The following is a 14,865-nucleotide window of genomic DNA, read 5'->3' on the forward strand; positions in this document are numbered from 1 at the left end:
TCTTGTCCATCATCTCCGGACTGTATTTACTGCATACATAGGTATATGTATGGTGTTCGGTCGCCATAACCGATCGCATCGGTGATCGCGCATCCTGTGAGGGCCGCGATGCTTCAGTTACACAGTATCATTATATTAGCAAGTCAATGTTCTGAAATTTACCAAAGAACTTATTTGTAATCGAAGGTTTCGTATACATTGTAATAATTTTCATTGATGACAAAAGTCTTCAAATAAGTTGTATCTTCGCAGTTTTCTAATCAACAGTTGGCACCTAAATATTGTAGCTGCAATCCTAAAACTTGATGGCTTGATATATGGCGCCACCCTTCCCTGTAAGGATTTTTTGTGACGCGTCGTCCCGCCGCTACTAAAAATATCCATGACGCAATGCTCCCAGGATCGGTCCCACGGCCATGGCAGGCGATGCCTTCGGTATATCATAAATATTTAATTTATTTATCTATCTCGCTAGCTCGGATAGGTATGGTGAGGGAGCCTGCACAGTGTTAGGTGAAGCTGACATTCGGGATTGCTCTTTATCAAACACAGGATAGATTATCGAATATTTTTTTATCAAAGTTTGTGGCGCCTTTGTTCATAAGTGGACTGTGAAAGGCCGACCATGGTTGTTTAAGTGCCATGTTTTGGCTCATACTCTCGAGAAGTAGATGTGTAGGTATTCCTGTTATAATTTTGGCGAAAATAAAGCAGAGTTCAAAGCTTTTATTTTATGATTTTCAATAATCTACAAAATATGGTGGTAGATTTCTAGTTTATCCGATTTCATTATGGCACTGAAACTGCGATGTCAATTCACCGTAAATAACCGTCATTTCTAATTATAGTGATTGACTGGCAAGTATTAGAGATCTATATAAACTTGAAGAGAGAGATCTAAAATTATTGTCTTCTCAATTTGAAATAAACGGCTGCGCTAATTGTTTGTAATGCTTTGGATTTTAATGCTACATTTTAAATGTCGATCATTCCATCGTCATCAAATCATTCTGGGGCCCGATTTTCCAAAGTTAATAATGTCAAAATCGAATAAAAATCGAATCGCAATATGATCGTAACAGCAGTTTTTACCATATCGGGCATTCTGCTACTAATAAAAGACCAATCGTATTCGATTGACATTTGATTGGTGTGCGATTGGTCTGCTATTTTGGTGATTTTGGTCTATACGGTAGTTTTCTCTATAATCATATTGCAATAGTTAATCATTTGCAAACAAAACGTTTATTTCAAAGAAAAAATAGCGGAATGCCACATACGTTTCAATCGTAATCGAGTCGGGATTGGATCGCAGTCGAACGGGAATCGTATGTTGCTTAAGTAAAATTAGGAGAATCGGTCCCCTGGATTTTCTGGTTCTGGCAGTAGGTGTTCCCTTTCATTCTTCCATTTAATTATGACACATAATAAATCCATTAACATTTGTATTTTTAGGTTTTCTTTGCCTATATCGTTACTGAATTAAAGCTCGAAATTACAACTTCGTTGTGTACCTACATACCTAGGTACTGAAAACTTTATTATGGCGATGAAAAATTTGCGGATTTGTGAGCGGATGTTTTCTGAATCATCAGCCTATTATAATTATTATCTTGAAGCTGTCAGAGCTTAGGCATTATAAAAAAAAACATTAAACATTGTAGGTACCTACTTTAACATCTTAAGCGTTTAATTTTTGTCTGTCTTCTTCATACATATACGGTAGGTAATAATAAATACTAATTTTTAGTTAATAAAAAAACAATTTTCTTTATAAAACATGGATAAATTTATACTGGCCTAATGAATTCGAATTATTCCGTACATAGGTAATTTTGAATTTCAACTGTCAAAAGGACGAAAAGGCGGGAAGAGACGCGAGCCGTTGACTGAGTTTTAATATATTTCGGGAATAGTTACCACACTGGTGACGTACCTACCCGACAAAATATTAATAGCTTCATTATCCAAACTCTAAATATAACAAGTTATTACAAAGATAAATGCATTTTACTCCCATGATTTAATATAGGCAGTGACGGATAAAACTGTTAGGCGTAGGTACGTTCCAACGATTATTTTCTTTGTTGCTCTTACATGCTAATTAAAGTGTGGAAAAGGTAACGTTTTAGTAAACACATAATTAATAGATAGGTAGGTATGGTTTGTTCGAAACTCAATATCCGGGGTAAAACCGCTCTTTCAACTTAGGCACTTCAACTTTCAGAGGCCTATTGATGAGTCAAAGTATTATTATGTATGATCTTATGTCTAATCTGTATAATTAGGTTAAGTTATAGGTTCAGACACCAACGCGGAAAGAGAACTCATTATCGCCTACCTATTTCTCCTCTTTGAACACATCTATATTTTTCTTATTGTAAGTTACCGCCCCTGAAATGATTAAGACCTACTTACTTCTTCTTAGCCGCTATCTAAACGTTTACCTAAGGTTAACATTACATTTATCCAGACAATATTGCCCTAAAGTTCTAGTGATGTCCTTTATTGTTCTTTAACTATATTTAAACAAAGCAATAAAACATGTGTCGCAATTCATTTCAAGGCAAAACATAAAAAATACCTGAACTGTTTTTGTTAGAAATATTTTTCGAAAGATACCGGTTCGTCTTTTCCCAAGATGAATCAAGTCAGCATCTGGTGTCGGCCCATGGGATTCCCTAATGAGCAAGATAGTTTCATTCACAAGCCGAAGTACCTACACTTACCGTTATCTGAAAGTTCTCACGAAAAAGATAGCACCGATAAGAGATCATAGTAGTAGTACCTACGCAAGGCGGAGCATGAATGAAAATGGCGGTTTACCGCGCGAAAAGGCGTGTCATCCATAGATAAAAAAAAAAAAGTGTAGGTATTCCAGGATTCCAACTATCAGTCATTTAAGCAGAGATCAACCGACGCGCATTCTCACACTTTCAAGAGTAATAAGTTTATATGGATAAAATAAAATAAAATTAAGGTTTGTAATTAAAATAATGTTTTGGCGAAATTAGTTCACAATTATACACCTAAAAACATTTCCCAGAAAAGCTAATTAGACCTAATAATGTTCATGGTATCCCTACTTATAGAATAAAGCTGCAACATCTGACTTAATGCTTGTATTTAATCGGATTTAATAATTCAGTTGCAAATCAGGTAGGTACGTACCTAATCTAGGTACCTTAGGATTAGCTAAGCCTCATTGTATTGATATTATACGCGTGATACCTGTGTAAAAGTTTTCTATTTATTCAGATAGGTAGGTACCTTATCCTGCCTTATTCATCATCCCTTAATTCAGGATAATGATAGAACGTCATCCCCTAGTTGCCGGCTACAGATGTTTTAACTAAAGCAGATTAACGCGTTCGCGAGTTTATTTAGTTAAGAGTTTTACGGCTGTGGTGGCGCTGAGGTTTATTTTCTACGTTTTTTTGTTGGTAAGTGACACCTGCTTTAGATAACGAAGAGAGTACCTACTTGAGTGGTAAACACTTGTGGGAAAACTTGCGGCGCTCTGGTGGGTCCGCGTGCGTACTGAAGTTTCAGAGAGATCAGTTGATTTGCAAAATTACCAAAACTGATTGCGGTGAAGCCATACAAAACACTTAGTATGAATGAGCTCACCTAGGTCCTAAATCTAGAAAATACAATAGGTATTACAATAATCCGTATCACACCATTTGCCTCTGGTCAATAATTTAATTGTACAACCTCAATAGTTTTCTTTACATAAAGATTAATATTTTTTATTGAGACTGGGAATTTTATAACTAGGAAACATGTGAGCCGGAGCCGACAAAATTACAAGTAGGTAATAATAATAAAGTGAAAATAATTCTTTCCCACGCGGAGTTACCCCATCTGCAGACCGTATGCCAAAAATAGTACTGGCCAGTGATGACCATTGTTTCTCTGGATAATAAAAACGAAGATTAGGCTCTAAACGGCAATATCGTAATAAATAATAAAGCGTCTTGGAAATGTTCAGCGCCATAAAACATCTGCGGAGGCCTCCACAGCTGCGCTTAGAAGAAAATACGTCACACGTGTGCCCGATCTATAGTCTAGTTTCAGCAGTACCTGCGCACACTGATAACGAGCCCATTGTCTGTTAGTGCGAAATTCGGCAAATTCATCTTTAATCGTCGTTGCACACCTGCATCGGATAAATGGTTAGGTATTGCTAACTAGTTGGAACTTGACTAAATGTCATTGTTTCATTGTCAAACTTTAGCCGGCTTGGGTATTTAGCAAAGTTCAGACTTCGAGAACTTTCATTATTGTGTTTTGCTAATCCGCTAATGATCTTAACACATTGTGTGAACACCTGCGACATAAAACAATAGGCTAACCAACACAATATTTAGGTAAGGAGGTAGGTACCTATGTATATCTTAGAATTCAATTTCGTTTTTTTTTGTTCTAACGTTCCAAAAACCTTACCCCAAAAAATATGTTGACTGTTACTTATAAATTGGATCTTCAAAAAAGCCAGTAAGCTCTCAACATCCGTATAAATGTTCGAAATATTCTAGAACAAAATATGAAAATTAAAACAAGCTGCACTATAGCTAAGGTTGGAAGGGTACACCTCCAGCGCACAGATGCGTCGCATGTGTGGCGATCTCCTCGCGTCGCCGCCGCCCGCCGCCCTCGGTAACGACTCCAAACTCACGCGCATTCAGGACAATTCTTATAAATAATAAAATTATGTTTTTATTGTATAACTATAGTGTTTTCAGAAAGATCACTTTGCTAATACCTATGCAGCTAGGATTCTCATTCTTCAGGAATTGCAAGATTAGGATTTAGATTTTCTGTTCCCTAGATTTGCTAAGACATCTTAAAAGTTGTTCAATTAGTTGTGCTTTTAATTGTTGAATGACTTGGTGTTATTTTAATGTCATCTTTATATCAATACTTGATGCCCCCCTGATAGTCCCTCCAAATACCTACGGCTTTGGTTCCCAAAAGTAACATAAAGCTGCGATATTATGAAATACCCCGTGCATAATGAAGACGGCAATATGTGGCTAACCGTACCACACCCCGGCATTGTCCGGCTTTCACACGAATTGTTTTGTTCCAGCATATGCCTGTAACGCAACCCCGTGCATTCCTACCTACTCGGAACCCTGCCAACTAATTACACATGAACAAATCTAAACATCGCGTTTTTGTTTTACTATCTATACATATAATAAATCTGTAAAAAAACTTTGTCTGTACATTGAATATAATAAAAAAATTATAATTGAGTGGAGTTCAGAAACAGTAATCGAGCACAAATCCAAAAAAAAAAATCTGTCTGTTTGTCTGTATGTCTGTATGTCTGTATGTCTGTATGTCTGTTTGTTTGTACACGCTAATCTTCGGAACTACTGGACGGATTTCAATGATTTTTTCTTTGTTGTATCGGTATAATGTCTGGGCAACATATAGGCTATAATTTATCTTCAAAACTTGAAGACCTGGTGCAGAACTGCAACAGATCAACAAAACTATAAGAGATACAAAAATGGTGCCATGGCAAAAATTGTTCCACGTGATGAGCATTCTCGGTTGAGAGAATAAATTTGAAGATCTGGAACACCTGATGTGGAACCCCAAGAGCCCAGCTACACTGTAGCATATACGGGTATGACGTTTTAGCAAAAGTTGTTCTATCTGATAAGCACTCTCTGTTGACTTATAAAAAATGAAGATCTAAAACACCTGGTGTGGAACCCCAAGAGCCCAGCTACTCTGTAGCATATACGGGTATGACGTTTTAGCAAAAGTTGTTCTATCTGATAAGCACTCTCTATTGACTTATAAAAATTGAAGATCTGGAACACCTGATGTGGAACTTCAAGAGCCCAGTTACACAATAGCATACATAGGAATACCGTTTTAGCAAAAGTTGTTCAATCTGATGAGCACTCTCTGTTGACTTACAAAAATCGAAGATCTAAAACATCTCAAGTTGAACTCCAAGTGCCCTACTACACTTGAAATGACGTTTTAGCAAAAGTTGTTCGATCTGATGTATATTTTCTGTTGACTTATGAGAATCGAAGATCAGAAACAACTGATGTGGAAATGAAAGCTATCTCTAATTTCACTGTATAGTGATATAATAAGCTGGAAGTACCTCCAAGCAGTGAAGGCGGTAATAGTTTAGGACAGACTTTCAATGGTGATGGTATATCATCGTCAATTTTACTCTTTTACTACAAAACTTTATAGAATGAATGTTCGAGTTTTAATGCTATTTGAGTGTTGTATTCTTTTTCATTTATCTTCGTGACAGGGTAGCCTACTCAGTACCGCGGGGGGCGAGGGGGCAGTCAGCTAGATTTTAATTGATCAGGTATCTTCTTCACAATAAAACCATTACCATGGGTCGAATCTTTTCCAATGTTCTTAAGGAGAGAATCATAAGATCCCAAAGATATACCGAAGAGCGTTTGGAAGGACTTGATGCTGTTCGAGAACATCAGTCTGCTACTTGCTCCGAGGAAATCTCATCGGATCGCGAAGCGCGCTTCCGTCATTGGCATATTTACGCATCTACATCCATATGTCTAGAGAACTTCTCAAGTAAAGAATATGCTACTCATTGTCTCGCGAGTCGGACACGTTTACTGATACAAATTATACAAAATAAGCATGGTGAATCAAAGAAAGTAATAGTCCGTCTTTTAGATAACCCTAAAATAATGGACAAGTATTGTTTTTTTTTCTTTCACAAACAAAGAACAAGGAAGATACAAAACGCTTGAATTTTGTATTAAGTCACTTCTTAGCACAAATTTTACATAGACGTGACATCACGAGCTCTCCGACTTTGTTGCGTTAAATCTCATTGTTATTATTGTTATTACTTCAAGGGCCTTTTCCCCAACTATGTTAAGGTCGGCTTCGATGCAACTGAGTACACAACAAGAAACGACAAGAAACGACTGCCTATCGGACCTCCACAACCCGGTTACCCGCTCAACCCAATACCTCTTGGTAAAACTGGTCACACTTACTGGCTTCTGACTGCCCATAACGACTGCCAAGGATGTTCATTGACAGCCGGGACACACTAGAAATGACAGCTCCTCCAAAAACCGGTCATTGGTGTCCAAAATATTCTAAGAAAGTACATACGAACTAAGAAAAGTTGCATTAGCAAGTACTTGCCAGACCTGTAATCGCAGTCACACACTCATACTTGAGAGATTGGTTCTCTAAACACTAGGTCACCACTACTTTGTTATTTAAGGGTCCGTTCAGAAAAACCACTTAAATGCGGACTAATCAGAATCACTACTTTTATCCCTATGGTCACGCCTATTGCGCTTTAGTTCTTAGCGTTTTGTTTAGTCTGCTGTGCTTTTGCCGTTGACGTACAAAAGTTAAATATATAGAACGTTTCGAATGATTTTGCGTATTCCGTTGTTTTCCCGTCAACGGGCCCTTTAAATTCAACATCAGACGATTCAGATCTTTGATTTTGCTAACCCCGTAGTCGCTGGTATAAGGGACAGGATCCGCGTACGAAGTCGCGGGCAGAAGCTAGTCGTAAATAAACATTTCATTACTGTTGTGGAATCGGAGTGTCTTATGAAGCCAGAATTTATTTTTTCAATTATACAAATGATTTATTGCTATGTAAATAGATATGTCTAGTTTACGAATGCGTTTTAAATGTATTCGCTGTAGGCCAACATTTAAAAAAATGTCTGAATAGTATATTTTGCTGATTAGACTGTCATGTATGAATTTATCACAGTCAGTTTGCCTAATGTCTACACATCTTTCAAAAAAGTCGGCGCAGTTGACTGCCTATGTTAAATAGTGTGCGACTTATCTAATAGATAAGTTGCACGAAAATGAACTTAATCAAGTACCTAAGTATATAGTTAATAAACTGTGAAGACTGTAAGGCATGAGTTGATTTATCTGTATTATCTTGTTACTCATAGGTTAACATAGTGTAAAATTATGACTCTTTATTTTATTTGAAATCGTTTCCTATTTGGGCAACTTCCTTACCTAATAGCAAAAATCTATCCTAACATCAAAGATGTTTTCACATAAGTAAAGTAAGTACCTACTTAATTACTTTATAAATGAATTTATCCAATCTATCCTATTGGTACTTTCCTAAATGAGGAAGATCAAGACAAAAAAAGCTTAACGATTATGATGATGATCATGACGGCACAAAACTTCTATAGATCTCCAAAAACACAAATCTATCTCTGAAGTGATTGAAACTTCGAAAGCAAATATGTATGTATGAAGTGTTGTTATTCCATAAAATGTTATTGGCTCCGCGTGGAAAGGTGTTATAATAACAGACGCATTAGCTAAAACAATTTTCGTAATACAGTTCCGTTTACGACGTGGCCGTTTGTCGGCAGATGTGACGGGGACATTGCTAATTCTGGGTTATATGCGAGCGGCTTGTTTCCTGTATCGATTCCTTGTGCATGTCATGTCATGCTGTCAGCCGCGGACGAACTAAAAGCTGCCTATGTTTAATGTCTGTTTTATAGTTGTGAAATGATGCGCTGTACAGACAAACTACATATCTGTATGGTCCATCACTTCCCTACATTACTTAACAGGCAGGACAGGCCTTTAGTTAAATTCTTCCCAAATTATAATAATTCTTACAATGTTTTTTTTTTTTTTTTAATTCGAACTCGACAAATACCTATCATACCTACATGTTTGCAAATTTTTCTCTGAATTTGTCCCACCCAGACGGAAGTCCTACCTACTTTTGGTTTGGCCTAAGACCCCATGGACAGAATTGGACCGTAACATTTTAATTATTATGCATGAGAAATAGACCATAAAACTAATTTTTATCGGCATTTTATGGCTTACGTCAACTTATGACTACTAAAATACAAATAAAATTTTCTAATAACCATTCTTCTGAGAAAGTTGAATTTTCAATACGTAGGTAAGCATAAACTTTTGTCATCATCTTTAACGAGACGGAGATGCCTTTTGGCTTTATTTCTATCAGCGGTAAATATCTTGAAATGATTGCGAAAATCATCATGTTTACTTTGAATTTTAATGGCGTTGATACGTTTAGTGGCGGCTTCCGTTGGCATTAAAGTAACGCCACTGTCTCATCTCAGTGTTCAGTGCCACGCGATATCGACGCATCATTTTATTTTAATACGCATTATTTAGGGACCAAATCTATACTAAACATCCTTAATGACCAGCCACTTTTAAACCAGTAGGTAACTTGCGAAGCCGTTATAATAACTGCATATAATTTATTAACTACGCCATAAGATCAAGAACGTCTCAATATTTTCAGTAAAACGAAGACTCTTAGGTACTGTGCCAATAGGTTGATTTGGAACTTTGATTCTTATTTGCTTAACTTTAAGATCGCTTTGTTAGCGACTGTGGAAAGTGAAGTGCAGTGTAATTCAGCGAAACTACAAAGAGATTGACTGATGACCTCATATCGCTTGGCATCGAGCAATGGTTAATGTCACAGTAGGCTTTTGAAATATAGCATGTGTAATGAAATTCTCTTGTCGGGCGGCGGCGGCGGGCGTCTGCTACGCGGTTGCGTCATGTCAGGCAGGATGAACCGATTTCTGCACAGTGGCCTCAATGTAGGTATATCAGTGGCGGATTTGCCAATGAATACAGTAGGTAGGCTGGAGGCATATTTTCTTTTTATTTTATAAGTACCGACAGTAAAAATACAGAATCCACATTTAAAATATCCGGGTAGGTAGGTAGGCAACCTAATGCATAAATGGATTGGGTTCTATAACAATGTGTGGGTACATAAATAAGTAAATGGACGGAAAATGCAATAGTTCCTATTAGTATATACCTAAACTAATTGGATTGCTATTTTTATTCTAACTAGAAAAGAAAATTGTGTCCATTGAATCGTTTTTCTTTTCTGATAGGAACTCTTGCTGTTGCATACGCTCAAGAAGAGTAGAGTACCTACCTAAGCAGAAACAACTGTAAAAAGGTTTAATTTATTTCTTTTTAATCACGCTTACTTAAGTATATCATCTTATAAAAGGTTAGGTTCTAAAATAAAAAAATACAGGCACAATATAGAATTTTTACCTTAGTTCAAGGTAGGTAGGAAATCATCAAAAACTTATGCACTCCTCCCGGTATTCCCGACTGTGGGCAGACTTCTGTCTTATTCCATTCCATTCTATATCCTTTTTAGGGTTCCGTACCCTGTACTCAAAGAGTAAAACGGGACCCTATCATTTTTTTTATAAACATTTCACTTTATCCCCTAAACTAAAGGTAGAGATGTAACTAGTTTTTTTTTGTATACTAAATAAAAAGACAAGTACCCAAAATACCTTAATTTTTCTGAATGTTGGTGCACTGCACTGCAATGCAATGACACGCTCTGTCAAAAGTTCAAATCAACTGTCATCTTACTGTCAGTGAAGTTTGTTTAGGAAGTTTTTCGTTACGCGCCTTTTGTTTTACTTGCATCAATATTATTAATTTATGTATTAAAAGCGCAGCTAATATTACAATGGAGGGTGGAGATTCGTTTTTAAGTTGTGCGGTGACTCTGGAATGGATTACTCAAGGTTCTGTGACAAGGAAAGTAAGCTATAAAACTGCTTCACTTCGATTGATACGAAATGAATTTCGTGAAATGTTTATGGAGATTACAAGTGAGAAACATGCAGCTATCAGGCTAGCATTGAAAGGAATAAACGTGTTCAAAAAATTCATGGCAGAAGGCAAGGCTAGCGTTAAATTTCAAGATGCTGGTTGCACTTTGTTCATATCGAATGCACCGCCAACTAACCTCGTGGGCTTTTTGAGAACAATATTTATTAAAATGACTGGAGATAAAGAAAAAGGTGCCAACACGACACCTTCAAAACAAACTATGAGGTCTAAGCTATTGAGTGGGAAAGCTCAAGCTTTTGAAGAAATAAGTCCAATCACTGTAGCTGACGTTAATAATGCTAAGAAAAGCATTCCTAAGTCTACTCTGACAACTCCTTCTCCTCCTTCAAAGAAGCGTAAAATGGAGGACGGAGCTCGCGGTCCTGCTCCTAAGAAGTTATACTCCCCATCACCACTGACCACTACAAGTTCATTGAATCCGGAGCAGCAGAGAGTGTTGGAGGCCTGCCTTGGAGGGAAAAACATATTTTTTACTGGATCTGCAGGGACAGGCAAGAGTTTTCTCCTGAAGAGAATCGTGGCAGCCTTACCACCAGATGTCACTGTTCCTACTGCCTCAACTGGTGTAGCCGCTTGCCATGTAGGTAGGTGCCAATATTCAAATATTCCTACTCTATCTATACTTTCTCTTCAATCATTTTTTTGGTCACTTAAAGCAGCGGTTCCCGAATTGTTTTGGCTTTGGAACCCTTTTCGTTTAACCATTTTTCAGCATCACATGTAACATGGAGTCGTGAGTGTAGCGAGCGCGTAATTTTCGGATTCACATAGTTGCAAAAATTGGAAATAATGTCACACTTTGATTCATGGTAAAAATTGCCACTGGAAATACTTGTATGCCGTGTCATTTCACGTCCTGTCAAATGTATGAAAACGTATAGGTAATCCTGGCGATGGAATAAGCCCAAAAAATGGGATGATTTTTGGACGACTCGCTACCTACTTTTGCCAATTGCCGAAGACCTGGAGGTATTAAGTTAATCTACAATTTGTAAGAAACGGAATTAAATTATCTGCTACCGTGGCCTTCCTCCGCCACTTGTCACGAACTCGTACTTACACTCCCGAGTGGTACCCAACTACATGGTGCCTAAACGGATTTTTTAAAACAATTTAATTGAAAATGAATAATAATTTAATATTTTCATAAGTGAAACGATTTACCATATGGAAATCTTGAATTTTCCATGGAACCCCTGAGGGCCTGTTCAAATGTTAATTCACTAATTGATTTCAGGTGGTACAACTCTCCATGCGTTTGCTGGAATTGGAGATGGCAGCGGCACCTTAGAACATCTCTGTGAGAAAGCCATGAAGTTACCATTAGTGGCACAGAAGTGGAGGAAATGTAAACATCTCATTATAGATGAAATATCTATGGTTGATGGAGGGTTTTTTGAGGTAAATCTAGTTTTTTATGTGTATGTGTGTACTTTATTATTAGATATCAATTTTTCAATGTAATTTCAAACATATGCTCATTTCAATAAATACATTTTCTGTCCTTTACAGAAATTGGAAGCAGTAGCAAGACATGTTCGGAAAAATGACAAACCCTTTGGTGGAATACAACTTATACTGTGTGGTGATTTTCTGCAGTTACCTCCTGTTGTTGATAAAGCCAAGACAGGCAAAAGATTTTGCTTCCAGTCACCCTGCTGGGATAAATGTATAGAACTTTGTTTTGAGCTGAAGCAAGTTCATAGGCAAAAAGATTCTGAATTCATTTCTATTCTAAACAGTATTAGGATTGGTAGAGTTACCAAAGAAATTAGTGACCGCCTTACTGGTACATCTAGGCAGAAAATTGAGAGTGATGGTATTTTGGCAACTAGGTTGTGTTCTCATACTAATGACTCCAAAATGATAAATGAATCCAAATTGAATGATTTAGATGGTGAAGAAAAGCTCTTCTCTTCACAAGACAGTGATAATGCTACAAAACAGCTTGACATGCAGACTATTGCTCCTGCAAAACTTCTGCTAAAAATAGGAGCTCAAGTGATGCTGCTAAAAAATATTAATGTAAATGCAGGCTTAGTAAACGGGGCTAGAGGGGTAGTCGTGAGATTTGAGGAAGGTTTCCCTGTCGTAAGATTTAAAAATAAAAAAGAGTATACAGCAAGAACTGAACGCTGGTTTGTAAAAAACTCTAATGGATCTTTGCTTTGTCGCAGACAAGTGCCTTTGAATCTGGCTTGGGCGTTTTCTATACACAAATCTCAGGGTTTGACATTAGATTGTGTGGAAATGTCATTGTCCAAAATATTCGAAGCTGGCCAAGCCTATGTAGCCCTAAGCAGAGCCCAAAGTCTAGATACTCTCAGGGTTCTTGACTTCGATTCGCGTCACGTGTGGGCTGACCCAAATGTTTTAGAATTCTACCAAAGGTTTAGGCGCCGTTTGCAACATATGGAAATAATTCCCCTTGGAAGACCACTGACTGATAAGACAAATAAGAAATTAAAATTAAGAGAAATTTTAGAAAAACAATTAAGGCGTAAATAATAAGTAAATACAAAGTAGCAAAATGTTTATTTATTGTCAATACTTATAATTAATTTAATTAATAATCATGATCCTTTTACTAATGAGACTGAATGTATTCAATCACCATTGAATATATTTAATTTTATTCATAACTTTGTACGTATATTTAATTTTCAAATAAAAGCATTATTATTTTAAAATCTGTTTTATTTAGCTTAGTAAGTGAAAATAAATTGCTTAAATTACACTATTAAAACTATTAGGTCATTAAATTCTAGAAGAATAATTTAGTCACGAGACTATCTGGATTCAACACATGTCAGGATTTCAATTTGTTCTTCAAGTGTGGCATGTTTCTCTTGAAGACATTTCACTACATACTTGAGAGACTCAATGGTTTGCTCATTCTCTAGTTTAGAAGTCTTGGCTGTCTCTGAATGATTCTGAAGGATTTCCACATGTTTCTTAGTTTGAACAACCAGATCCATGAGCCTGTTGTTTAAATTTTCTTGCTTTTTAATCATGAGCCAAAGAGCTGCTTCTTTTGGCGCCTCAGGGCGACATCTGAGGTCATCAGTAACATATAGGTCTAGGTCAGAGGGCTCCTTCAGTTTGTTCATGTTGATCTTTATATTAGCTGTTAGTTCAGCTTGACTGAGCTTGTTCAATAATCTGTCTACTCGGGATCTTGGCAGCTCCACACCCTGGAAACAAATAGAAAGTATAAATGACTACAACTTTCCCTAACACATGCGGAATACATATTTTAATATGACATAACATTTTATGAACTACATCACAGAATAAATACACAATAAAGCTCTAAAGTTGTTAAAACCTAACGCTGCTTAGGTTTTAGCCTATGTAAACACTGTAAGCTCCATGCAATGCACATAAACTGCTCAAAATGGAAGAATAAATGACACAAATTATGATGCAAATTACAATAGGTAAAGGTGGTTAACTGACTAGTTGACATACTAAGAACTATGTTTATTAGGTAACATTAATGACTAAAGTATAGTTCACACTCATTAATAGTAAATGCTAACACAGTGAGAGCATTTCTGTAAACTTACATATTGTGGCTCTGCCTCATAGTTCCAAGGGACACGGGATATAAACCCAGATTTTTTGTTTTTATTAGTCAACTCCTTTTTATCTTTTTGTGAGTGTGATGGTTTCTCTTTGGTAGTTGTTTTGCTTGATGGTGTATTTACTGTGTCTAGTTTCGAGTTTTTATTCTGTGACTAAACATACAAAATAATGCATAATATAGATAATTATAAGTACTAGAAACAGACCAGTGCCTACTTATAAATAATATGTGCATTGTATAATAACACAGAGGCTTGATTTTTGAAATGATTTGATTTTTTGACTTACTTTGACTGGAGGCTTTGGTGCAATTCTTGGGAAAACAGGCGCAAAAACAGTTGGTACAGCATTCTCTCTAAGTTTTTTATTAGAATCAAAGCATTTGGACTCGAAATGTTTTGAGCATATCTGGCTCCTGTACCAGTCCAGCATAGTACACTTATTTTTTAAAACTCTCAGCCATCGTTTTCTCATTTCATTGTTTGATGGGCATCTGTAGAACAATACAGGGTTAGAGGGTATCCAGAATTACATTATTTACATTTTGTTTACATGATAAGTGATGTACTC

The 14,865-nt window shown here is 36.7% G+C and overlaps 1 protein-coding gene across 1 annotated transcript; it reads left to right on the forward strand.

Moving 5' to 3' along the window:
* The first annotated feature begins 10,432 nt into the window (after positions 1–10,432).
* On the forward strand, positions 10,433–13,397 carry LOC124638956 (ATP-dependent DNA helicase PIF1). Its single transcript, XM_047176135.1, has 3 exons — positions 10,433–11,291; positions 11,945–12,108; positions 12,220–13,397. The coding sequence occupies exons 1-3, from the start codon at positions 10,541–10,543 to the stop codon at positions 13,213–13,215; spliced, it is 1,911 nt and encodes a 636-aa protein (XP_047032091.1). The 5' UTR covers positions 10,433–10,540; the 3' UTR covers positions 13,216–13,397.
* The last annotated feature ends 1,468 nt before the right edge of the window (positions 13,398–14,865 follow it).

Source organism: Helicoverpa zea, chromosome 18 (genome assembly GCF_022581195.2).
Source record: "Helicoverpa zea isolate HzStark_Cry1AcR chromosome 18, ilHelZeax1.1, whole genome shotgun sequence".
NCBI classification, from domain to species: Eukaryota; Metazoa; Arthropoda; class Insecta; order Lepidoptera; family Noctuidae; genus Helicoverpa; species Helicoverpa zea.